Genomic DNA, 27,544 nt, shown 5'->3' with positions numbered 1-27,544 from the left:
CTGCCTCTCCAACTTTCTGTGGGCAGGAAAACACCCAAGGACTCAATACACAAACTTAACGAGACACAAAACACAAGGCGGCATGGGGGCACCAGATGTAGAGACATACCATAGGGCAGTCATCCTATCCCGTATCTACGACTGGACTAACAATTACAACCAGAAACAGTGGGTACAAATAGAAGCAACCAGCCTACAAGTCCACATTCGAACGCTACCATGGCATGCCTCAGGCCTGGAATTAGTACGCCCAAACCACAAAGACCATCCAACATTAATCCCTACACTAAGATACTGGAACAATATTAGGAAATCCGACCATGTTGCCCCGCATCCATCCCCACTGTACCCGATTACAGGAAACCCACACTTCAAACCAGGCATTCCACAGAATGCATACCGAGATTTCGGGAACCAACAGGAGCAACTACTCCTGAAAGACGTACTAAACAGTCAGGGAATGGTCCCTATTTCGGATCTAATCCCCACGCCCACACACACACCAATGCAGGGTTACAAATACACACAACTCATGCACTTCCTACAAACTCAACCTACCCTCACACAAGGTAGCAGACCATTGACAGCATTCGAAGCTAGAACCTTTTTGGGGACTATGACAAAGAAACACATCACCGTGTTCTATAAATGTTTACAGACGGATCTCCACGCTAACCTCCCAGAATTCACAAAATCCTGGGAAAAAGACTTAAAGATCACAATCTCACCTGACGATTGGAGAACCATATTTAAAAATGCCTTTAAGTCCTCTAGCAACACTATAACCCAAGAGAGTAACTATAAGCGCATTTCTAGATGGCACTTCACCCCAACCAGAATATGTAAGTTCTTCCCGAACGCATCCAACCTATGCTGGAGATGCAAAACTGACGCAGGGACCCCGGGCCACATCTGGTGGCTTTGCAATGTAATACAATCATACTGGTGCAAAATAACCACCATAATAACACTTATTACGGGCTACGCAATCCCACAATCTCCTGAGGCTTTACTATTCATGCTCTTCCCCACCCCTCTACCAAAATCAATGCGTACCCTACTCTATCATCTGCTTACCGCAGCAAATAGTCTAATCCCCCTCAAATGGAAGCAAACCAAGCCCCCATCCATCAGGGAATGGATTACCAAAGTGGACACCTTTAGGCAAATGGAGGAGCTCTCACACTCCTTCTCTGGCACTTACGATGTGTTCACATATACCTGGGCACCCTGGGACAAGTATATTAAAGATTCTGAGGGTTCTCCACTCCACGATACTTAACCCTCTTGGGTTTTCTTTGAGCCATTCAGACGAGTACCTAATATATACGTAATCACACCGTTACAAACTGCTTCTAATACCTCACTGAACTACTGTGTATTGTTCTCTAAGCTGACAACAATGTATTTTAGGAATTTGTCAAGCTAGGACTACCCTAAAGTTTGAAACTTCTGCACCACTCGTGCATACTGTAAAGTATTACATGTTATGAGATGTATGACTCCTATATCCTTTTCACATGATGTCAAGTGCAAAATTAAACAATAAAAGTTAAAAAAAAAAAAAATAAAAAAAAAAATAAATGAATGCATGTATGTTTTCATTGGGGGGTATATCTACTAAACAGTCATTTTTACTTATTTTCTATTTTGACAGTTAAGTGTCCATTTAATTAAATTTATCACTAAAGCCGACCATAGTGGGCAGGGTGCCATGAATGCCTGTCTTCCTCCTAGAATCAGAAGTCAAATAATTTAAAAATCAGTTTAACATCTTACCTAGAGTCTGCCAGGCACTGACCTCTGCTTCTTCTCCAAGGAGTTTCCACTAGGTTCCCGGCTAAGCTCTGCAGTGCAGGATGGCTCATTGGTTCAGTGTCACTTTGAACTAATGAGCAAGGCCCAGTGGCATCAGCCTTTACGCAAAGCAGGCAGCAGTGGGTATCTTGTAGACCCTATTCTTAACCCCTTAAGGACCAAACTTCTGGAATAAAATGGAATAATGACGTGTCACACACGTCATGTGTCCTTAAGGGGTTAAATAGGCACTCCTGGCACCATAATCACTACAGCAGGCTATCCTTCCCGCCCCCCAAAATAAATGCAATTACCACAGTGGACAATGTAAATAGATGTCTGCACATGTTGCCTTCTGACAAATCCAGACTGGAATGTTAATGTAGATTGTGGGCACAAAAGAAGTGTGTCATCACCACACGTAGAATGCTGGCAACGGATGACCCTTTGTAATGCTGACATGACCCTCCCCTGTGTGAATTGTGGGCACAAAAGCTCAATAAATGCCCAGCAGATTAATACATCATGTCAAATGTCTAAAATCTTAGATTTCTTGACAAAACAAATCGGGTACAAATCTGTGCACTACAAGAAACCCATTGGATGAAAATCAACAAAAATACAATTCAACAAGATACCCCACCATTATAAGTATGGCATTAGAAAATAAAAATAAAAGACGTGTAGCATTTATGTTCGCAAAAAATGTTTCCCTAATTATTAAACACCAATAACTAGACCCAGATGGCCGGTATATTATTCTAGTATGTTAAATAAACAACAAGTTATTCACACTAACATCTACGCACCAAATAAAGCCACAATAAATTTTATTTAAAAAATATTTAGAAAAATCAAGATCAAGCAAGAGTTAGTACTAGTAATTGGGGGCTTTAATTGTGTAATTGATCCTTTGAAAGAGAGAAAGAGACAGAATGAAAGGAAAAGCAGGAAAAGAATGGAGAATAGATTGCAAAACGTATTGAATAATTATAATTTAAGAGATATTTGGAGAACTTTCCATCCATCTGACCTACACTATACATGCTATTCCAGAATGCTCAACTCTTATTCTAGAATCGATCTTATCCTGGGATACATGACCATGTTATATCTTGTCAAAAGAATAGAGATACATTATATAGCATAGTCAGATCACAGCCCCATTATGTTGGAATATAAGGATAGCTTTGATACTTTCCGCAAAGAGTGGTGCATAAAAGATTTTATACTACACAAAATAATGTTGAAGAAATTAAGAAAATAACAGAGCTTTTTTTCTTAGAAAACAAAAGTAAAGGCACATCGGACATCACGGTCTGGTGCGCTTATAAAAGCGTATCTAGAGGCCATATGATAAAAATGGCAGCCACTGCAAACAAAAAAGGAATACAACCTCTCTTTAAAGGGACACTATAGTCACCTGAACAACTACAGCTTAATGTATTTGTTCAGGTGAGATATATAGCTCCCTGCAGGCAATCTAACGTAAACACTGTATTTTCAGAGAAAATACAGTGTTTACATTGATTGATAGGAATACCTCCAGTGGCCGTCACTCAGACGGCCACTAGAGGCACTTCCTATCATGCAGGGCCCTAAAAAGGCCCTGTACACGTCAGACGTTTGAAAATACGTCTGACGTGTGCAGGAGAGAGAAGGCACTGTGTGCGCGCCTTCTCTCTCCAGCCTGTCAGCAGAGGAGGGGGGCGGGCAAAGACCGCGAGCTGAGCTGCCAGTCAGCTCAGCTCGTGGCCGCGCGGTAGTACGCTGAGGACTTCAGCATGAATGCCGCCCTCTGAAGTCTGTGCGCATGTGCGGCAAAGCCGCGCATGCGCACAAGGGAGCAATGACGCTTCCAAATGGAAGCGTCTGATTGCTCCGTGCTCGCGCCCGCCTATTTCGTCATTTTGACAAAATAGGGGGCGCGGCTTCACGAGGCTCCTGGCGCTGGAACCAGGCGAGTAAACAGGGGCTGCCTGGAGAGTCCCTTTAAATTATATATAATACTAAGTGAATATAAAGGGCAGAATAAAATAACACCGTCCACACAAATCGCAAGGAAGACTGCAGAAACCGAAAAACAGATAAACATCCAGCTAATGAACAAAGCAACCAAACTATAAGCACTAAAATCCAAGTGGTATTTAAAGGGAAACAAGCCAGAAGCACTAATGACCAACAAACTGAGAAAAGAGAAACATACAAGAGTAATAAATAAAATAAAGGATAAAGATACTTAATTAATGGTCCCAGAAAAAAAATAGGAAGTGTGTTCAAAGGATTTTTATTGCGATTTATATAACTTACCAGAAGAACTATTCGGTAGGGAAAAAGAGAGAGAAAAATTATTCGAAAGCATAATTATAACAAAAATCATACCCGCCCAATTAAAGCTGATAAACCAGTCCATAACAGAAGAAGAGGTTAGTAAATCTATAGATAAACATAAAATAAATACTGCTCCAGGCCCAGGCGGCTTTTCAAACAAATTCTACAAACTAATGAAAGATCAACTAAAATGGGAACTCACTACAATCTTTAACGACATAATGAAAACAGGATGTTGCCCTGGAGAGCTGTTGAGAGCGAAAATTGTCCCCATCCCAAAAGCAGACAAAGTCCCAGAACTGATTAGCAATTACAGACCCATTTCATTAATTAATACTGATATTAAAATACTATCTTCTTTTCTTGCTGACAGATTAAAACTAGTTATACAACAGTTAATCAATAATGATCAAGTAAGTTTTATACCAGGGAGGTCATCAATCAACAATATCAAAAAAATAATAAACATACTAGAAGAAACAGAGAACATTGGAACCCTCCTAATGTTAATGTTGTGTTCATACAGTGCAGCCCTTGCCCTTGCCAAACAGTCCTATTTTTCCGCTCTCATTAGTTCATGTTCCCGCAACCCCAGGCGTCTCTTTCACACCTTTAATTCTCTTCTTCGCCCTGCTGTGGCCACCCCCAAAACTAACCTTACTGCTGATAACTTTGCATGTTACTTCACTGACAAGATTGAACAGCTAAGGAAAGAATTCTCCCCTCCTTGCCTTTCTGTTTCTCAATCACACATAGATCATGCCTTTCCTACCCTTCAGACATTCTCCCCAGCTACTGACCAAGAGGTGGCTGCTCTTCTTTGCTCCTCTCGCCCCACCACTTGCCCGCTCGATCCTGTCCCATCTCACCTTATTAGATCTCTCTCCACTTGTCTTGTGCCTTCTCTAACACACATCTTCAACTGCTCGCTCTCTTCTGGCATCGTCCCTGCTGACCTTAAACATGCCACTGTAGTACCTATACTAAAAAAACCATCCCTCGACCCATCCACCCCCTCTAACTACCGTCCCATATCCCTGCTCCCTTTTTCCTCAAAGCTTCTGGAAAGACTTGTCTTTACCCGTGTGTCTCATTTCCTCAATTCCAACTCTCTCCTTGACCCCCTTCAATCTGGCTTCCGCCCTCTCCACTCTACAGAGACTGCCCTTATCAAAGTTACTAACGACCTAATCGCAGCTAAATCCAAAGGCCACTACTCCATACTAATTCTTCTTGACCTCTCAGCGGCCTTTGACACCGTTGATCATGCTCTCCTTCTTCAAACTCTTCAATCACTTGGTCTCTGTGACTCTGTCCTCTCATGGTTTTCCTCTTATCTCTCCCAACGCTCATTCAGTGTCTCCTTTTCTAATGATACCTCCTCCCCTTGCCCTGTCTCAGTTGGCGTTCCCCAAGGCTCCGTCCTTGGTCCCCTTCTATTTTCTCTTTATACTGCCTCTCTTGGCAAACTTATTACCTCTTTTGGATTTCACTACCACCTGTACGCTGATGACACCCAGCTATATCTCTCCTCCCCGGACCTCTCCCCTGCCGTCCTGCAACGTGTCACTGCTTGCCTTTCTTCCATCTCTGACTGGATGTCCTCCCGCTTTCTGAAACTCAATCTCTCAAAAACTGAGCTCCTTGTCTTTCCTCCTCCTAATACTGATCCTCATCTTTCGCTCTCCCTCCAAGTTTGTGGTACCAACATTAGTCCATCCTTGCAAGCGCGCTGTCTTGGCGTCATACTTGACTCTGGTCTCACCTTTGATCCTCACATCCAGCATGTTGCCAAATCCTGTAGATTCCATCTTAAAAACATAGCCCGCATCCGCCCCTTTCTTGCACCAGATACTACCAAGGAGCTTGTCCATGCTCTAGTAATTTCCCGCATGGATTATTGTAACCCTCTCCTGATTGGTCTTCCCAATAGCCGTACTGCACCCTTACAGTCCGTAATGAATGCTGCTGCTAGATTGATTTTCCTCTCTAGTCGTTTCTCTCACACCTCACCCCTCTGCCAGTCCTTACATTGGCTTCCTGTATGCTATAGGAGTCAATTCAAGGTACTAACTCACACCTATAAAGCACTGAACAACTCTAGCCCCTCTTATATCTCCTCACAGATCCATAGGTATGTCCCTTCTCGGTCTCTCCGTTCTGCCCGTGACCACCTCCTGTCCGTTGTCCGCACTCGTACGGCCAACTCGCGCTTGCAGGACTTCTCGCGGGCGGCTCCCTTCCTATGGAATAGCCTGCCTACCGCCATCAGACTCTCCCCTAGTCTTTCATCTTTTAAGAAGTGCCTTAAAACCCATCTCTTTAGGAAAGCTTATGGCCTCCAAGACTAACCCTTACCTCACATACCTGTCTCTTGCCCTCTCCTAAAGGGCAGCCCACCTTATTTGAGTGTAAATTCCTGTCCTAATGTGTTTTACACCCCACCTCCTATAGAATGTAAGCTCGTTTGAGCAGGGTCCTCTTCAACCTATTGTTCCTGTAAGTTTATTTGTAATTGTCCTATTTATAGTTAAATCCCCCTCTCATAATATTGTAAAGCGCTACGGAATCTGTTGGCGCTATATAAATGGCAATAATAAATAAATAAATAAATACTGTCAATAGATGCAGAGAAAGCGTTTGACAGGGTTGGATGGGGCTTCATGTTCGCCACCTTAAAACGACTGGATAAATATTACAAGCCATTTCCGCTCTCTACATCTCTCCATTGGCAAAAGTCACAGGGTCAGGTTTTGGATCACAAAACTTCAATATTACAAATGGGACTAGACAAGGGTGCCCTCTTTCCCCCTTATTGTATGTAATGTTGTTAGAACCACTTGCAATTTCAATAAGACAACATAATAAAATTAAAGGTTTTATGAATGCAGTAGGACAAATAAAATTAAACATCTACGCAGACGATATCCTACTAGAACAAAATATTTTGGTCCCAGAGCTTCTAAAGGAGATAAGTAAATACTCTCAGGTTATAAAATTAATCTGGAGAAATCAACATTTATTGCTAAAAATATGAACAAAAAGTTAACTGACTTCTTGTACAAAATATTGGGCTCCCCGAAAATAAAGATAGGCTAAAGTATTTAGGCATACCTCTAACTCCAGATCTGAAAGATCTGATAGAAGCCAACTTCTTACCTCTACTAAAACAAACAAACACAAACTCAAGGGAATGGAAAGGCTTGGACTTTTTCTGGTCGGGCAGCATCAACATCTTAAAAACATACTTTTTACCAAAATGGCTGTATTTATGGAGAATGATCCTTCTAAATTTCCAAGAAAATTGGCTATCATTACTCATCTTTTTTTAAGTTTGTATGGGGAGGCAAGAAAACAAGGGTTAAAATTTAAGTTTTGATGAGGTCTAGACAGGATGAAGGATTGGGGTACCCAGAAATTTCACAATGTTACCAGGCCAGTAGGCTATTTCATATATTGATCACACAAGACAATGCGTCAACGCAAGAAACATAGTGTAAAATGGAAAAAGATAAAACAAGGGTGGGAAACCTATCATTGTTATTTTGGGTTTTAGATATCAATAGAAAATCTATTAAAGAGGCACGAACTGAATCACAGATACTCAAAGAATTAACAAGTTCTTGGGACAAATTCATAATTAACATAGGATTCAGAAATAGAATAATAGACGTGCTCTCAATCTCTATCATCCCAGATATGTTAGACAATATTAAAATAGATATTTGGATACCCAGGGGGATACAGGAATTCAAAAACATATTAGTGGAACATAAAATCAAGCCCTTCAATCAAAGTATGGAGGACTTTAATATTCCCCCCCCAAAGAAACCTTTAATTATTTGCGAATTAAAGGCTTCATAGCAGAATACCTCTTAAAAAACATGGGGGAGAAAAAAAAATCTCATACAGCTACTTGAACGAAAGAATTATAAAAATCTGTTGGCAAAATGCATCAAGGTCATATATAGATGGAGACACGATAAACCGATAGAATTGATCAATACATGGGAAAAAGATTTGCAAGTACATATACCAGAAGAAGAGTGGATAGGTTCCCTAAACAAATTAAACAAACATATGCATTGACTAAACCTTACTGAAACGCAATTCAAACTCTCAAACAGATGGTACCTTATACTGAAACGTCATACTGAGTCATCAGATAGATGCTGCACATGTAAAGTTCATGAAGGCAATCTGATCCATTTATGGTGGCAAACAAATTCTGGAAAGATGTAATTAATGAAATATATCAAATAACAGAGAAGAAATTAGTTCTAAAGTCTGAACTGGTCCTGCTAAACCATTTGAACTGGCCAAAAATGACAAAAAATTAGTATGCATATTATCAAGGCAGCTAAACTACTTTTAGCACAAAATTGAAAAACAGGGACAATCCCATCTACTCAAGAATTAATAAAACTAGTTATATGGCAGGCACAAATGGAAAGGGGTATCTTGGTGAACCTAGGAAATAGATATACTCAAATAGAAGACTGAGATACATGGATAAACAAAATGGAAACATTTACGTAATAAACATCATCATAGTGTAACATTTCACCTCCCTCCTTCCCTGATTTATTTTTCCTTTTTCTCTTTTCTTATTATCTTTTCTCCTTCTGACCACATTGTGTAATAATTAACGCGGACATAACTTATATCTATCTACAGGGAGGGGAGGGGACAGAGAAGAGGAGACGAGGAAACAGGATGAACGTATAAAATTCCCCAAAACGGGCAGATAAACATAATAAAAATATTGTAACATAAAGGATACAAGATGAGCATTCTCTCTCTCCAAAGCAAGCAGGATTTAATTTATAAGGTGGAGGGGGGGGTGGGACGTGGGACATGGGGAGTTTAACCCCTTAAGGATGGCGGACATGCTATGCCGTCATTGGGGACCTGGCTCTAAATGCCGGCGGACGGCATAGCACATCCACGCCGTCCTTCCCACTTACCTGCTCGCCGGCGATCCCGGCTCACCGGTGATAGTATAGGGTATGTGTTTTCCTATATCTTATAGTTTCCCTCCAGCACCACCTCCACCACATAAATGACATTTGGGAGGTATGATTGTTTAAGTGTTTTCTCTCAATAAGATTCTATGAATAGGCCCATTGTAATTGTTAGAACCAAGCCAAACGGGCTCTCTATCCTGCGCTAATCACAGGTTAAGTTTCTTTCTTTCTTGCCACAAATCGTATATTAAGTGCATATAATTCATGACTATATACCATTATAAAAAAACACAAATAAATTAAAGAATGATTTTAAAATAAAATTCAAACAGTTGTCGGTTCACAATCACAAAGTTATAATTATTTTCTTGAGCAGCTGTAGCTTTTATGTTCTGTGTTCTGTTTTATAATATGGAGATTTTACCAGACTTTATTTTATGTTTTTGTAAACAGTTGTTGGATTTTCTGCAAATAAATGTGACTTTGTAAATGCCATTTATGTCGACATCCTGTCAAAATCTACAAAATAATTGTATATTATACATGAAACGGCTGGATATTGCATAGACTGGAAAGTATTGTAGTTATTGTAAGATCTTTTTTTTTTTACTCCAAACCTGATACCAGTTCCCTCTCCTCTGTAAACTCTCCCAGAATGCATTGCTTTTGCGACAAATAAAAAGAATAATGGCTGTGGAGCAGAAAATCCACAGAGCTACACCTAAGGCTTGTACTTGCAATATTCCATTATTATTTACAGATTACAACAGTCTTTTGTCATGTTGTGCATGACATATTCCCTATTTCCCTTCCAGTTCTCATTGTTCGAACTTTTTGTTTCTTCTCACTTTCTTGTCTGAAAAAGGTCTGTTTTAATGATTCGTTACAGCAAGTTTCAAGAAAAAGACATGTAACAATGTATATGATTGACTACCCCCAACTATAGTAATACTGGCGAAAAGCTAAAAAAAAACCACTAGCCATACTGCTACGTGCTACATAGTATTTCACTAATTGAAACTTTTTGACTACCGCAATGTAATGAGAAATGTCATATCCAGAATAGAAATACCCTGAAGCACAGTCTGACTCTAAATCAAAGATAAAAAACATATAATCAACAAAACAACAGGCCAATGAGATATACTGTGTTCTCAAGTGCACTTTATTTAAATTAAAAAAAGTATATTAGGCTCACATATAGATATAAAAAAAAATTTTTGCTAATGAAAAGACACTGCATCTACTTTGTTTTCCCATTATCATACTCAATTTCCAACATGAAAAAAATAATCATAAATGAAACCAATAAATAAATTCACACAACACAAGACTATTGTGCCAGGGTAAGACAATTGTATAAACAAAAAGGAACATAACTCCTCCATATAAATTCAGCAATGTTTGATTTGATGCATATAAAGCAAAGTGTCAACCTCACAGAGGTCTTTTTCAGCCTTGAGAAAGACCGTCAGGGGTCTACACGTTAAAGCGATTGTCATTTGTGGGTTTTCATGAATAGAGACTCTTTTTGGAAAAACTCATGTTGACTGCATTGGAATTTCACAGACATTTTTACATTTTACACAAAGTAATGACTATTGTGTGTCATGTAAGAACCAAATTGTCCACTTCCACATCTTGCCATTTCCCTTTGGTTGCTGTTGGAATCAGGCATTATCTATTGCAAAATATTTCCATTACAAAATGATAAAGTTACCTTGTTTACATGTACACAAACTATTAAGACCAAAGTAAACTACAGAGTAGTTGGGTAATTGACCTACTCCCCTATTTGATACAAAATATAATTTGGCAACACAATAACATTCAAAATGCAGCTCCATATACATACGTATGGCTTCTGATCACTGGTCCATATATATATGCACTCCTACAAAGCAATATGAAATGCGTACTTTACCTGGTGCTTTGCCACACTGATGAATAAATGTCCATATTAAGCCAGCACTCCAAATTATTCAATATAGATACAATTTTGTTTATTAATGTTCCAAAAATAACATGTATAAAGTCGAAGAAGTCGATGTTTCAGTTCTATTCAAGAACTCTCATCAGGAGTTGGTTAAAAATATCCTGATGAAAGTTCTTGCATAGAAATGAAACGTTGAGTGCTTTGGCCTTTTTTATGTTATTTTTGGAACATTAATTAAGGAAAGTTTCTTTATATCGCATACCTTGGAGTGCTGGCTTAATATTAATATATATATATATATATATTTATATATATATATATATATATTTATATATATATATATGAAAAATATAACCCTCTCTCTAGCCAGGGATATGCTTAAAGTAAATCTCTGTTTTGCCAAAGTTTGGGTTTTTATTGATGATGCACAAATTGTACCGTTTGCTAGTAATTCACTTGAGACCTTGCACCAAGTGGGCTAGTAAATTCTGGTATCTGCTGATTTATTTTACCCCAGCACATATACTAGACAAATATTCAATAAATGCATGCCTTGGGGTTGGGATTCAAGATCATATTTTACCTGTCCAAATGCCTATATCGATTTTGGTAAACCTTATGTTTAGTTTTAGTTTATACTGTAGCACTATCTTTTTTAAAGTTTATTTTAGCACTTAGACAGCCTGTACTCAATGGATCATTCTTTATTTTACCTACAAAATCGGATTCAATGTTTGTGCAGCACAAATGTTTCCCTTTAGCCATTTAGGTATTTCTTCTATAATCCTTTTGACCTAAATGTTTTGCTACATAAAAAATCTATTTAATTTGCACTTCTAAGACTTAAACCTAAAAGCCTTTTTTATTTTATGTTTATTAAGTCACAGTTGCACTAGAAATATAGCGGTGGTTAGATTAAATACATGCAGTGATCTTTTCTTTGACATTAATCCATCAAACATAAAACGGCACAGTGTATTTAGAGTTAGCCTGGGCTACATGTTTTGCAATTTCACGTAGCTCACACTGTACAAAAACCATAAATAAGTAATGTTAGGGAATTCATTTGGAGAAAGAAAATACTACAATTATGAAAATACTTTCCCTTTTGGTGGATAAAAATTCGAAATACTGTAGCTTAGCGCATTTTTACATTTATAGCATTTATAGCGACTGAAAAACAAATGTGTAAAGGAGAAATCCACGGGGATGTTCTTTAAATAATGACTGTACAGAATGAACTGGGAAAGAGCAACATTTAGTCCAATTAATTAAAGGTGAGGAAATTGTGGAGTTGGAAATGAGCTGGTCTGAACAGTACAATTCACTTGGAACTCACTCACAACTCCGGAGAGAGAGGGTGGCTGTTTATTAAACAAATTTGGCTTGTCTTTGTACTTGATGGTCAAAAAAACCCCAGCAGATTGGTGACAATGGGTGAAGTTTCAAGATGGTGGGGAATCAGTCTTTACCCCAAAAATGTTACTTCACCTCCATACTTGTAAGTGCTACCTTCTAAACTTATAGAAACAAAGGAAAATGTATTTCACTAATGCCTTACAATTTTGACATGCCAAGCTAGTCTCAAGAGCTCCTCTGTATAGCCAGCAATCAAGCAAGAGGGGAAACTGTGGAAATTGTATTACTGAATACAGAGATAAATTTCATTCTAACACACACTTAGAGTTTTACTTTTCTATGTAAACTGAAGGAACACAAATCTCAGGAGTCATTGCCACTTCCAATAGCTTTTATTTCACATCATTTATTCATTAACTTATTGATACCAAAATCGTTGGGGTTCTGCTTCAAGTGATCTTCGGGACAAGCCTCCAATGTGTTGTTCATACCAACAGCCAGTAGATGCTTGAGGCTGTAGAAGTTCCAGGGTCCACCCCTTGCCTGTAACTTCTGCAATGACCACATGTCTGTACTGACCCCCCAGTTAGTGTTACCCCTATTAAAACTGGATAAAACCAAGATTATAGGCGTTAATTCTTAAATTTACTCAAACATAGAATAAATTAACTTTTCCTGCAGGATGTATTGGGAGTTTTTCGGTAGTTAACTTGTCTTTTCAGCTTTACACCTAGATGAGGCAGGTGATCATTTTTTGCCATTTAACATTGAAACTAGTTGTTACCAAGTATTTGTCATATCCTATTACTCTCTATAAGAATCACTAATATTAGCACATCCTTTTTGCTGATTATTGGCTTGTCTGTAACTGATTGTGACACGCATAAAAATTATCCCATTTTCAGTAGAATAACATTGACATTTAAGGCTTGAAGAGAGATACAGCTATTACCAGGGAAAACATTTTCCATCGCCTGCTCTGATAATTGCAGCAGTTAAATGCATTTGGTCACTCCATGGACATTGAGGGCTTGGATTGTAATATTCCCTGGATTAAGATGCTCATTTCTTTTTTCTTACGTGGTGGGTTCTCATGTACCCCAGATATTAATTTTAAAGGGACACTATAGTTTCCAGAGCAAAGGCAGCATTTACATTACTGCCTACTAACACCTCTAGTGGCAGTCACTCAGACGGTCACTAGAAGTACTTCCAAGTTTCAGTACTGACGTTCAACGTCTCCATAGATTTGCACTGATTTATGGGAAAGCATTGGATTGGCTAAGATCATCAAGTTTGGTGTAGCGTGGCACAGGAAAAAAGTAAACTCAGCTTTTTAAAGGGAGAAAGGGAGGTCAGTCACCTAAATAGTGATTTTACCACTATAGTGTCCTGAATACATGTTTGTGTTTCTGACACTATACTGTTGCTTTAAGGTTTATTGAGCTGGCAATGTCAATAGAGTTCCAATCCCCTTCACAGCAATACGTTCAATACTCTTTTATTATAAAGTGCCAAGCAAGTGTGTGGATGTTAATGTATACATGTATTTTATTTTCAATACATTCTTGAGCTAAACCATTGTGAATAAGAGGATTCACTGTGCTGTTATCTTCCGCTGTCACTTTCTTAAAGCAGTTAAAGCTATTGTTCTTAATAGTGCACCTTCCTTACAATAGGTTCTTTATAATGCACTCAATGTTTCACGGCAACCATTATTTTTCTTTATAGCTGTTTGCGTATATCAAGGCCAGTTGTATTTTGAAGGGGAACGTGCGGCAGTATATTCTGGTACAGGAATGTGCGTACTGTTCCAATGCAAGGTAAGACTTTTGTTTCTTCAATTTCATCAATTTATAGAATGTTACCATCTTATCAAGACAATGGCTATTGCATTGATCGCCTCGTCATAGACACATAAAGCATTGCATCTTAAAGATTAGGAAAGCTTCAATTACACAAAATAGCTTTACATATTGTATGTCTGGTATTCAATACTGTATTGTTATGTTACAACTCCTAAATAAATAGATACCTTCAGTTAACATACTGAAAACGTGCCCAGTTTTGTTATATGACTTTGTGATGTTGCCTCACTTGTGTTACCATGACAACAATCGGATTTCTGTAAATAGCAAGGAATAGTTAGAACAGGTAGCATTTTATACTTTTTCATTACTTTGTATGTGTGCACGTCGTGTGTGGCGTGTACAATGATAAACATACGTGTGAATGAGAAGGAATGGGGAAGATACTTTAATTCATTTTATTTGAAATGATGGCACGGTTAAGCTGGTTTAAATGTATGCAATTGGTAATAGATTTCATGGCGCATGTACTAACTAACCAGCTGAAGCTAAAAAAAATAACATAAAAAATGCAATATTGAACATTACATCTAATTTTCTTTATTTTTGCCTTACCTGCCCAAAACCAAGATAGTGAAAATAATTGCATTCCTATAATCAACAGAGACTAAAATGCACACTGTTAAGCTTAATTTATATAAAGAACAAATACACACATTGTTGTGTATCTTCAAGGTGTGCTCGCTCAACGTGTTCCATTAGTTCTATTTTGTGAATATTTATATATGTGATATATAGATTTATAATGCATCCTTATAAGCATGTAACTCTTTTCAATGCATCTCCTGGTTTAACTTTAATTAGTGGTGGCTGCGATCTTTAAATGCTCTTTGGTTGGAAGCACATCTTATCCAAACAAAAACAATGCTGGTGGTCAATAGATAAGGATAACTAGCATTTATATAGCGCTTTTCTCCCAGTGAAACTCAAAGCACGTTTCAGCGCACGCTCTCGGAATTAACCGAATCGGCAGCTGAATAATAATAGATGCTATTATTACCCAAAAGATGGTACTTGTTTTATTGACCTCGAAAGCATGAAGGGCTGAGTTGACAGTGTGTTTGGACAGTTTGGAACCTTCACATTCTGCATATCTTAGTAAAGAACTGGTGCTTCAAATTAAAGAGGTTTAAAGATGATCACACCCATGGATGAACCAGGAGTTGCACTGTAAACGTATCATCTTATATCTATTCACTACAAAATAATACACACCAAGGCTAGATGACATATATTTATTATTAATTATAATATATATCTATTTTCAGCAAACGCTGATGACAGGTTTTACTTGAATAGTCCTCATTAATAAATTATTGAAGTAAATTAGAGAAAAATACAATAAGTGTGCATTAAATCAAAACAAAAAAAACAACAAAATCCATTTGTTTGCTTCTTAGAGAGCTAGAGACCCTTAATCTCTTTCAAGAATATATTTCAGAAAAGCAAACAAGCTATGTAATTTCATTATCATTTAAACAATTTTCCTGCAGCCTTAGTGCAGTTAATCCTTAGACAAAATAAATTATTTTGTTGCATTTTTTTTTTCTAAAATACCACTATATAGGTAATGTATTATATGTGTTGTTTGAGCGCAAGGCATGCATTTTTATACAGGTGACACAATTTGTATATAGTAGCATAGCCAGATTCTGCGAAAACAACCCCACGTGTATGGATAGCGTATTTCATTCCCATAACTAGCAAAAGGTATAGATTCATTTTCTTTCACTGTAAACTGCCATTTTTAAATGACAGTTATACATTAAGTCGCTACAATATTGTACAGGTGTCTGAAACTCTAATTTACATTGTAGCATCTGTGCGTGGGTGCTATCCATGTTTAATGCACTAGTCTTCAGGGAGGAGAAGGTAAAGCTATAGATTAAGAGAATGCAGGATATTTCTATTCTTTAAGCAAAGCATTCTCCTCTAATAGTCATGTTTCAATCGCTCCATAAACGTTATGTCAAACAAAACCGACACAGTAAATGGCTATAACACAATCTCTGGTTCCAGTTCTAAATCCACTAATGTAGGGAAAATACAGATGGAGGAGTCGTTTATACCAAAGTACATTGATTTCACAAGCAGATGAAGTCTCTTTATTTAGTTTATTTAATGGCAATGTAAAATCCCAATCGGTATGCCCATATGCTTGCTCAGCGGCACGCATGTTAATTTGCATATGTCTTTCGGGCTTGCAAATAGGATGGCTACGCATTACAAAAAAAGATAAACACCTTTAATATAATTGCAAATTTCTTTAAAACAAATGAATAATAAAGAATCACAGAAATTCTCGGGATGAAAATATAATTTTGCCTCTTTATAAATCGCTGGTAAGACCACACCTTGAATATGCTGTGCAATTTTGGTCACCTGTTTTAAAGAAGGATATCATGGCACTAGAAAAAGGGCAAAGATGAGCTAAAAAATTGATTAAAGAAATGGAGAATTTTAGTTACGAAGAAAGGATAAATAATTTAAATCTCTTTAGTTTGGAAAAACTGCGCCTCAGAGGAGATATGATAAAATTATACAAATATATTCGGGGCCAGTACAAACCATTATCTGGAAATCTATTCATAAACAGGGCTATACATATGACACAAAGTCACGCATTTAGGCTGGAAGAAAGGAGATTTCATCTAAGGCAAAGAAAAGGTTTTTTTTTTTTACAGTAAGAGTAATAAGGATATGGAATTCTCTGCCTGAAGAGGTGGTTTTATCAGAGTCCATACAGATGTTTAAACTGAAATTGGATAAATACTTGCAAGAACATAACATACAGGGATATAATTTCTAATTAGTGGGGTAATAGCTGCTTGATCCAAAGAGACATCTGACTGCTATTTTGGGGTCAAGAAGGAATTTTTTCCTAGTTTGTTGCAAAATTGGAAGCAATACAGACCAGGTTTTTTACCTTCTTTTGGATCAACAGAAAAAACATATATGAGGATGGCTGAACTTGATGGACGCAAGTCTCTTTTCAGCTATGTAACTATGCAACAGTAGTGCCAGGAATACAAACATGTATTTTTGACACTGGAGTGCTTGAGTGACTGTTTAGGTGACCGTCCCCCTCTATGTATAGATCAAAGGTGATTTTACTCACCTTTGCTCTCACGCCGCACCAGTCTCACCACGGCTGTCCCCATGGCTGAAATAATCAGAGTTGATGATCTTAGCCAATCCAATGTTTTTCGATAGGAAATCATTAGGAGGCTATTGCGCTTGCGCAGCAAAATTTCATGCTTTGCCATAGAGATGTATTGAATCAATGAGCCTCTATAGGGATCATTCTGTGTCTCCATGCAGAGTGTGGAGATTCTGAGCCCTAGTATTGCACACTGTGGAGCACTGGACTAGGAAGCACCTCTAGTGTCTGAGTTCTCTGAATAGGCAGTGTTTACAGTGCTAACACTGCATGGCCAGACTATAGACACCTGAACTTCTGCATTAATATTCTTTATTATACCAGAGTACATATATTTTTTTTATCTGTGGCAGAAATGCCTCTGCCATGTGTTCTTGGAGGGGCCTGCTTGCCAGCCTCCCGCCAAAAGACAATGGGCCTTTTTAAAACGTATATGATTTATGTACTTTTGTACTCCAGAAAGAGAGACCGACCGTTGGCCCTAATTCCCTGGATCTGTTTTGGGCATAGGACCATGTGCACAGTCAGTCAAAATTATAACTTCCATGGAAATCCCGAACCCCTGAACCGATCTGGGTGATTTTTGGATATGTTGGTCCCTCAGATCAGGGCTATCGTCTCGGGCTTGTAGGGAACAGCTATACCAGCTATATCACTAGCTCTTGTAAGAGCTATCCTGCTCTACCCTCAGGAGTACGAGAGGTCTACCCCCTGGAAGCTGGAAACCTGACTTGGGTCCAGGGTGGGTGGAGGACAGTGAGACTCCAGCCTAGCTGCTGCAGCTAAGGGTCTACAGTGCTGATGGTGTTTGGTGGAGTGCTTGGAAGTACTCAGAGGTACTAGGAAGCAGTGGATGGCAGAGGCATCCAGTCGAGGTGCCAGGCGGTCCATCACATTATCATTTTAAGTATTTTGACACATGTAGAGACAAGAGGACAAATGCGAAACTAGCACTTAAAATAGAACTGTCTATTCCTTGATTTTATTATGTTATTTTTTAGGTTAACTAAAACTAATAAATAACCCTTTAACCTCACAGAGCATTTTATGCCATCATGAAAAAACGGGAATTTAATGCAGCAAGGCAGCATTGAACACCCTACAGATCGTGCCCCCAGCCCCCCGGCTTCCCATACTTACCCTTTGCGGCAATCTGGTTTGCAATTACATGACCATATTGACAGTGAGCTGTCAATATATCTAATATATATACACACACAATTACACACAATTTCATTCTAAGTGTATTTTGATATATATATATATATATATAAATATCAAAATACAGAGAATGAAAATAAAATTATAAATATATCTATAATTATATTAAAAAAACTAAATTGTTATTTTTTTAATTATAAACATATATGTGTAATTTTTTTCTAACTGCATTTTGATATCAATATCAAAGGCAACATAAACAATCTGGCAAATTTCAAAGTATAAAAACTGAAATGGGCAAAGCTTATATTTGACCCTGTAACTTTCCAAAACACCATAAATCTTGGACATGGGGGTTACTGTGTGTTTGCTGAACACAAAAATGAGTGTTTTTGAGAATCTGTGAGCTATGCTTCCTACGGTGTCTCTAGGAACATTTAAGGTCTTCACTATATTTTTGTATCATGTTCCTTGTTTGTGAAGGGCGATGATCTCTTCTCTTAACTTTGTGGACCATTCTATTTCTAACATGCAGTCAAACATGACACTCAACAAATGCCTAGCCAGTTCAGGCACTTCAAGTGTTCCAGCTCAAGCACACCTGGTGCAACTAATGTCCTTGATTAGATAAAGTATAGCGTATACTGCGCCTTAAAATTTATACATACATAAACCTTCGAGGAAATGTAGTAAACCTGCATGTGTCTTGCGAAAACCAGCCAATCAGAGCGTTGCCGTGGGTTACCACGGCAACGCTCTGATGGTCTCGCGAGATTACATGATCTGCAGCTCTGCGGAGCTGCAGACCGGGAGCAATGGCCACCAGACCACCAGGGAGCCCACTGGACCACCAGGGACCACCAGGTAGGCTCTCTCACCCCCCACCACACTCAGCCTCCCTACCACACTCCCCACCACCCTCAGCCTCACCACCCTCCCCACCACCCTCAGCCTCCCTACCACCCTCAGCCTCACCACCCTCCCCACCACCATCAGCCTCACCACCCTCAGCCTCCCTACCACCTTCAGCCTCACCACCCTCCCCACCACCTTCAGCCTCACCTCCCCACCACCCTCAGCCTCACCTCCCCACCACCCTCACCCTCCCCACCACCCCCACCACCCTCAGCACCCCACAACCCTCAGCCTCAGCATCCCCACCACCCTCAGCCTCAGCACCCCCACCACCCTCAGCCTCACCACCCCCCACCACCCTCTGCCTCCCCACCCTCCCCACAACCCTCAGCCTCAACACCCCCCACCACCCTCAACCTCAGCATCCCCACCACCCTCATCCTCACCACCCCCACCACCCTCAGCCTCCCCACCCTCCCCAATACCCTCATCCTCACCACCCTCCCCACCACCCTCAGCCTCACCCCCTCACCACCCTCAGCCTCACCACCCCACCAGCCTCAGTACCCTCCACCACCCTAAGCCTCAGCACCCTCAGCCTCACCACCACCCCAGCCTCACCACCCTCAGCCTCACCACCCCACCACCCTCAGCATCACCCTCCCTCTACACCCTCAGCATCACCCTCCCTCGCCACCCTCAGCATCACCACCCTCACCACCCTCAGCATAACCCCCCTCACCACCCCACCACCCTCAGCATCACCCTCCCTCACCACCCTCAGCATCACCCTCCCTCACCACCCTCAGCATCACCACCCTCACCACCCTCAGCATCACCCCACCCACCCCAACCACCCGCAGCATCACCCCCTCGCCATCCTCAGAATCACCCCCACCCCCCTCAGCCTCACCCCTCACCACCCTCAGCCTCACCCCCCTCAGCCTCACCCCCATCAGCCTCACCCCCCTCAGCCTCACCCCCTCACCACCCTCAGCCTCACCCCCTCACAACCCTCACCATCAACCCCCCTCCTTTTCACATCACCCCCTCCTTCTCACATCACATCACCCCCTCACTCTCACATCACCCCCCTCACTCTCACATCACCCCCTCACTCTCACATCACCCCCCTCACTCTCACATCAACCCCCTCTCACTCTCACATCAACCCCCCCTCACTCTCACATCACCCCCCTCCTTCTCACATCACCCTGCTCTCCCTCTCACCATCACCCCCCTTTCCCTCTCACCATCACCCCCCTCACACCATCACCCGCCATACACACAACACACTTCAGTCTCAGACAAAAACGCAAACATGCTCACATAGACATACATTCTCACACACAAGGATACTCTCTGTCAGACACACTCTCAGGCACATACACAGGTAAACTGTGCATCAATGTGTATATGTGACACTTTTTTGTTAGTGGGGCCTCATGTTTGAGTTTCGCCTAAGGCCTCATAAAGTCTAGAGCCGCCTCTGTTGCACGTTATCAACTGTGTATTTATATCAGCAGCTCCGACACTAGTTATAAATCAAGTGTTAGTCGCCCCATGAGATGAGACTAGTGAATAACATAATACATGAACGGTTAAAGTAAAGGCATGTAAGGAACTACGACAATAAACTCTTTAGGAGGTGAAATAATGGCATGTTTAAACACTTGCTACTTTACGATTAGTTAATGTGCAGAGAGCAGTTCAAAGGCATGGTGTGGAGGATCGGCTATAGTGGGACATGCTTGGCAGGCTGCTGTTTACTGCTTGTGCTCATCCGATCCCTTCTGGGCACCAGGTGCAGACCCTTGGAGTCCTTGATACCTGGAACAACAAAGGCAAGTCTCTGGCTGAGTGCCGGGTTCGTGGCTTGAGGTGGTGGAAGCTTGTTTTGTCGGGTGGTCGGATCTGTCCCGGTGGTGCTTCACGTCCGGTGCGGGATTGAGGGGCTTAAGGTGGAGGCGAGTGCTTGACGTGGGGCAGGCTTTGCATTTCTGTTTGTGCCTCCGGTCCCGTCTTCGAAGCCTTTTGCGTTGGTGGATTTTAATGGGGACTGCTTCGCTTAGCTGTGGTGGAGCTTGTTGGGACTGTGGTGGAGCTTGTTGGGGCTTCCTGCTTGTTATTTGCTTCCAAAATTGATTAAAGAGTCTGTCCAGCTTAGACTCAATATCCTGCCATGCTTTGCTGGTACCAGGAGGACACGCGGCTGCCGCCATATTGGGAGAGTCGCAGATGAGTATGTCAGCCTGGACGGCTGGGCTCTGTGCGTCCATAAGCTCCAGACAGCCTCTCGGGGTGGAAGTTCGCGTTCGCCATTCGCGAACGGAAAATTTTATGTTCACGACATCACTATTTCTAATAAATAGTCACTTTTTTATAGTACTATTTATTTATTTATTCATTTTTTTTGGCTTAATTCCTGATACCATCTACATCCTTAGGTGGGGATTATACCACCCATGCTGTTTTAACTAGAGCAAGTCTTGCTCTAAAGAATGTAAGTACATTTCTTCTTTTTCTTTATTTTATATACCAGTACTTACTGCACCATTGGAGCTCCCTTTTTGTTCTTCTACCCACTATATATATCACTGACACCTGGAGGACCATCAACACTTCAACCACCATACATCCTTAGACGGGGATTGTACAGTCCATGCGCTATACAGCAGAGCTCTAATAAGCTCTAGCATATGTGAGTGGTTTTCCTATAGTGATTACTTATTTTATTTTGATTGTACCATATTGTATTGCACTATTATTTGTCTTTCTTCTTTTTTTCCCTGAGGTTTTCTACATTTCCTCGGAGGTTTATGTATGTATAAATTTTAAGGCGCAGTATACGCTATACTTTATCTTGTCTATTCACCACACAAGGTTTTTAGGAATCCTTGCATTGTATACCGCAGCCTATTCTATAATATAGTGAGCGCCTATACCTTTTGTTTTTTTATAATGTCCTTGATTAGTTGCATCAGGTGTGGTTGTGACAAAACCTGTTTTGCATATCTGTGCTGTTGTGTGGGATTCTATTCAAGGGACTGAATCATTTTGAGACTGGAGAAGTCATTATATGTTGCATTTTAAGTTGAATTTCTTGTGTTGAGCTATTTCAATTGTTTTCGTTTGATTTGTTCATTGAAAACAGCTAAAAGTCTGTAAATTTTGGCAATAAACCTAATTTTCAATGGGAATTGAATAATTTGGATTACAACTGTAACAACATTTCTTAATTTCTCACACTTTTCTAGATTCTTTTCCTATTAAATTAAATTTCAGATATAAATATTTGATGTGAAATGATAGCCCTGTTTCTCCTGAACAAAAGTTAATTACGGTTGAACAGACATATAGTCAAATTTCAAATATCTATTTGCGAGGTATAAAAAAAAAAAAAAAATAGAAATGCACACTTCATTATCTTGCAACTGGAACTGGGTGCCTCCAATGTAGCTTTCTGTCAATCATTGCTATAAACTGTTCTTTGCACCTGGTAGTCGGCATAGAGAACGCAAACAGAGGAATAGGAGAATTTAAAGTGTTTCTATTTTTCTTCTTCGTGTGCATTGTTTTCCCTGGCTTTTCCTTGTCAGAACCAGATTATGATGTCATTTGCTAAATCTATAATACAAATTGTATAGAAAACAGTTTCTCAAATGAATAAAGGTTTATACAAGTGAAAGTGATTGTCTGTGTCTGATTCATAGGTGTAAATATCAGAAGTTACTCTTCCCCTTCTAAATAGATATACCCTTTTCAATGACACGAGCAACAAGCTGACAATTCTATTGGCTGTTATGTTGCACTTCACATCCAATAACTTGGCTGGACTGTGTAATTTAAAAAAATATTAAATCAGTAAAAACGTTACATCATACCCTCAATGGGTTTTTATCTGTGGTTGTCTGTGACCACTGGTAAAATGTCTCAAAGCTCTGTAGGGCTCAAAATTTGGGAAATTGGAAAGGAGTTTAGGTTTCCAGTGATCTTATGATGTTGCTAAAGTTGAATCAAGTAAAAGGACTAGTTGAGATCTTAAACAGTTAAACAATTATAGACACACTAAATTGACAGTGCGGTGACCCTCATAAAAGTAAAAAAAAATAGTTGCAAATGAATGGGGTTTTGCTGAAAAATGGTTGACATTCTGATGAACAACATAGATTATGTCATTACCATGAAATTTTTTCGGCAGATGTCTTTGTAGAAGTCTATAATAAAAGGAAATAAAATAAAAAAATGAAAATGAATGCTAATGGCAAACCTATAAAAAGGGAAAGTTTTAACCACTCCACACAAATGCTGAAATGGAAAGAAACGATTACTGTTAGCATTTCTCCATCGATCTGTCAAAAACTGAAAGACAATTTGAGATCCTTTGCATTTAGCCAAAAAGAAAAATATATCACATTTATAGAGCTCAGCTTTAAAGTAAGATACATTAGAATTTTGTAAGTGTAAGTGCCTAGTTGCTATGTAAAGCACTGACAGGTATTAATAAAACAGTATATAATTTAGAAGGGGATAAAAGTGGGTAGTCCTTCATATTGAGTACATCAAGTATGTGCTCTATTGATGGTGGTGTGTCTCAACTTGCAGGATAAGTTTGCAAAGGAACACTATGAATGTAGTGGTTATGGGTCAAAAAAACGTTTGGTTCGTTGCCCTATTATTTGTCAAATTAATTAACTGTTGTCAAAAAATTATATTCTACAGGCACCTGCCACTTAAATAATGTGGCCGTTTTACTTGTTCGTTATAGGCCCCGAGCTGTCTTAGGACTGATGTTATAGGTTGTCAGGGCTGGGGATGGTACTTACTGTCTGTAAATCTACTTTCATTAAAATGTAACATTTCTATAAATGTAAATACTGAAAAGTACATGGACTTATGACTTATCATTTGAAAAAGGGGACAGTTAGCCAATTTAGTGCTTAACAAGGTTTTAAAATCAGTTTTAGACAATTGACCCAAAATATTATCTAGGAAAGAGGTTATTTGGATGGGGGAGTGCATGAGACTCAATATTTAGAAAATAATGCAAGATATGTTGTCTTTAGAGGCTAGCCCTCTCCATACTGTAATTACAAAGGTTGGTCAGTGAGCTGTACCAAGTTTAAAGATCCCATTATCCTCTGATAAAATACATCCCTTGGGTGTTCCAAGGAATGTGACCCCATATTCAAATAAGTATACGCTTCCACAAAATATTGTCCTGATAGACAGTGAGATAGGTGATCACTGTTTGTAATGGTGGTTGCATTCATCTTACAGGGAAAGGCACTTATCATTTGAAAGTATGGATTCTTCAATTTAAAAAGGGGGTACACACTGATCAGCCACAACATGAAAACAATGATAGGTGAAGTAAATAACATTGATCATATTGTTGTAGTGGCACCTGTCAAGGGGTAGGATATAATATACAGCAAGGGAACAGTTATTGTATGTTGCAAGCAGGAAAAAAAATCACTTGACAAGTGCTAAATAGTGATGACTAGAAGACTGGGTCAGAGCACTTTAAAACGGCAAGTCTTGTGGGGTGTTCCCAGTATGCAGTGGTTAGAATCTACTAAAAGTTGTGCAAGGTAGGACAACTGGTGAACCAGCATCAATACCAGGGATGCATAAGGCTCATTGATGCACTTGGGGAGCAAAGGCTAACCCATCTGGTCCATAACACAGAAGAGCTATTTTAACTCAAATTGCTGTAAAACGTAATGATGGCTATAATAGAAAGGCATCAGAAAACACAGTACATTACAGTTTGCTGCTTATGGGCCTGTGTAGCTGAACACCAGTCAGAGTGCCCATGATGACCCCTGTCCACTGCTGAAAGAACCCTCAGTAAGGATGTGAGCATCAGAACGGAACCATGGAGCAATGGAAGAAGGTTGCCTGGTCTGATTAATCACATTTTATTTTAGAATGGTGGCTGGCTGGCTGCATGTACATCACTTACCTTTGGAGAGATGGCAGCAGGATGCACTTTTGGAAGAAGAGAGGCTGGGGCAGTGTTATGCTCTAGACAATGTTCTGCTGGGAAATAGTGATGTCGCGAACATAAAATTTTCCGTTCGCAAACGACGAACGCGAACTTAAGCAAATGTTCGCGAACGGGCGAACCGGGCGAACCGCCATAGACTTCAATATGCAGGCGAATTTTAAAACCCACAGGGACTCTTTATGGCCACAATAGTGATGGAAAAGTTGTTTCAAGGGGACTAACACCTGGACTGTGGCAAGCCGGAAGGGGATCCATGGCAAAACTCCCATGGAAAATTACATAGTTGATGCAGAGTCTGGTTTTAATCCATAAATCACCTAACATTCCTAAATTGTTTGGAATAACGTGCTTTAAAACATCAGGTATGATGTTGTATCGATCAGGTAGTGTAAGGGTTACGCCCGCTTCACAGTGACAGACCAAACTCCCAGTTTAACGCACCGCAAACAGTCCATTTGCACAACCGCTAACTCCCCATTTGCACAAGGTTGGATACCTAACTAGCCATGTCTCGTTCCTTGTCCTCACTGATGTCATTGAAGGTGTCTTCCTCCACCCAGCCACGTACAACAAGGGTCCCCGAAAGGTGACAACAAGCCCCCTGTATTTTTTTTTTTTAAATGTACACTACTGTTACACCAGATATGAGTTGCACTGGTGTGACACTGTGCCCTGGCAGGCCCTGAAATGCACACGTGTGAAGGAAACTGACTGCTAATATTTCACAGTCAAATTTCTATTTTTTTTTTTAATGTACACTACTGTTACACCAGATATGAGTTGCACTGGTGTGACACTGTGCCCTGGCAGGCCCTGAAATGCACACGTGTGAAGGAAACTGACTGCTATTGTATTACAGTCAAAAAAGTTTTGTTTTTTTTAAATGCATGCTATTGTGACACCAGATATGAGTGGTGGCACTGGGCAAGTGGGCACAGTATACGCTGTGAGCCTGACACACACGCTGGCAGGCAGGCAACTGCAATTAGATTACCCAGGAAAAAAAAATGATGTTCTAGCCCTAAAAAGGGCTTTTGGGGATGCTGTCCTTACAGCAGAGATCAGATGAGTCCTTCAGGACTGTAGTCGACACTGAATACACTAGACTAGCTATCGATTTACCTATTAAATCAGCAGCAGCTACACTGTCCCTCCTCTCACTAAGAATGCAGCTTCCGGGGGGCGGGGCCTAGCTGTCATGGAGGAAAGACGCACTTCGTGTGAGCTCCCTCACTATCTCACTTTAAGCAGCTATCAACAAGCGAATTTCACCCCAGAAGGGGATGACCCAGCAATGTTGCTCCTACCTGACCGACCCGACATGCTTAATAGCGGTCAGCAATTCGACAGAGTCTTACTTACCTCCGCGTGGCAAGTGTGGCCTGGTGCTCACCGGGCGGGAGAGGCGGCCGATCTCCCGATCCTGGGATGCCCAGGAGCAGCTACTTCCTGGCAGGAGCTCCGTTACCCCCCCTTCGGACCGGTGGGGGTTATCCCGGTCCACCCCTGAGAGGCTGTCTGGAACTAATGGACACACAGAGCACAGCCGCCAAGGCTGACATACTCATCTGCGACTCTCCCAATATGGCGGCAGCCGCGTGTCCTCCTGGTACCAGCAAAGCATGGCAGGATATTGAGTCTAAACTGGACAGACTCTTTAATCAATTTTAGAAGCAAATAACAAGCAGGAAGCCCCAACAAGCTCCACCACAGCCCCAACAAGCTCCACCACAGCTAAGCAAAGCAGTCCCCATTAAAATCCACCAATGCAAAAGGCGTCGGAGACGGGACCAGAGGCACAAACAGAAATGCAAAGCCTGCCCCACGTCAAGCACTCGCCTCCACCTTAAGCCACCACAATCCTGCACCGGACGTGAAGCACCACCGGGACAGATCCGACCACCCGACAAAACAAGCTTCCACCACCTCAAGCCACGAACCCGGCACTCAGCCAGAGACTTGCCTTTGTTGTTCCAGGTATCAGGGACTCCCAGGGTCTGCACCTGGCGCCCAGAAGGGATCGGATGAGCACAAGCAGTAAACAGCAGCCTGCCAAGCATGTCCCACTATAGCCGATCCTCCACACCATGCCTTTGA

General features: G+C 40.5%; 1 protein-coding gene across 1 annotated transcript in view; it reads left to right on the top strand.

Annotated features, from left to right (window-relative positions):
• Window positions 1–27,544, top strand: part of NELL2 (neural EGFL like 2) — a 334,186-nt gene that overhangs the window by 157,929 nt on the left and 148,713 nt on the right. The window contains exon 10 of the mRNA XM_063446945.1: window positions 14,122–14,213. Within this exon, the coding sequence (XP_063303015.1) occupies window positions 14,122–14,213 (92 nt within the window). The remainder of the gene's footprint in view (window positions 1–14,121; window positions 14,214–27,544) is intronic.

Source organism: Pelobates fuscus, chromosome 3 (assembly GCF_036172605.1).
Source record: "Pelobates fuscus isolate aPelFus1 chromosome 3, aPelFus1.pri, whole genome shotgun sequence".
NCBI lineage: Eukaryota > Metazoa > Chordata > Amphibia > Anura > Pelobatidae > Pelobates > Pelobates fuscus.
Note: the sequence above shows the minus strand (reverse complement) of the source record. Positions and strands in the feature narration are given on the sequence as shown.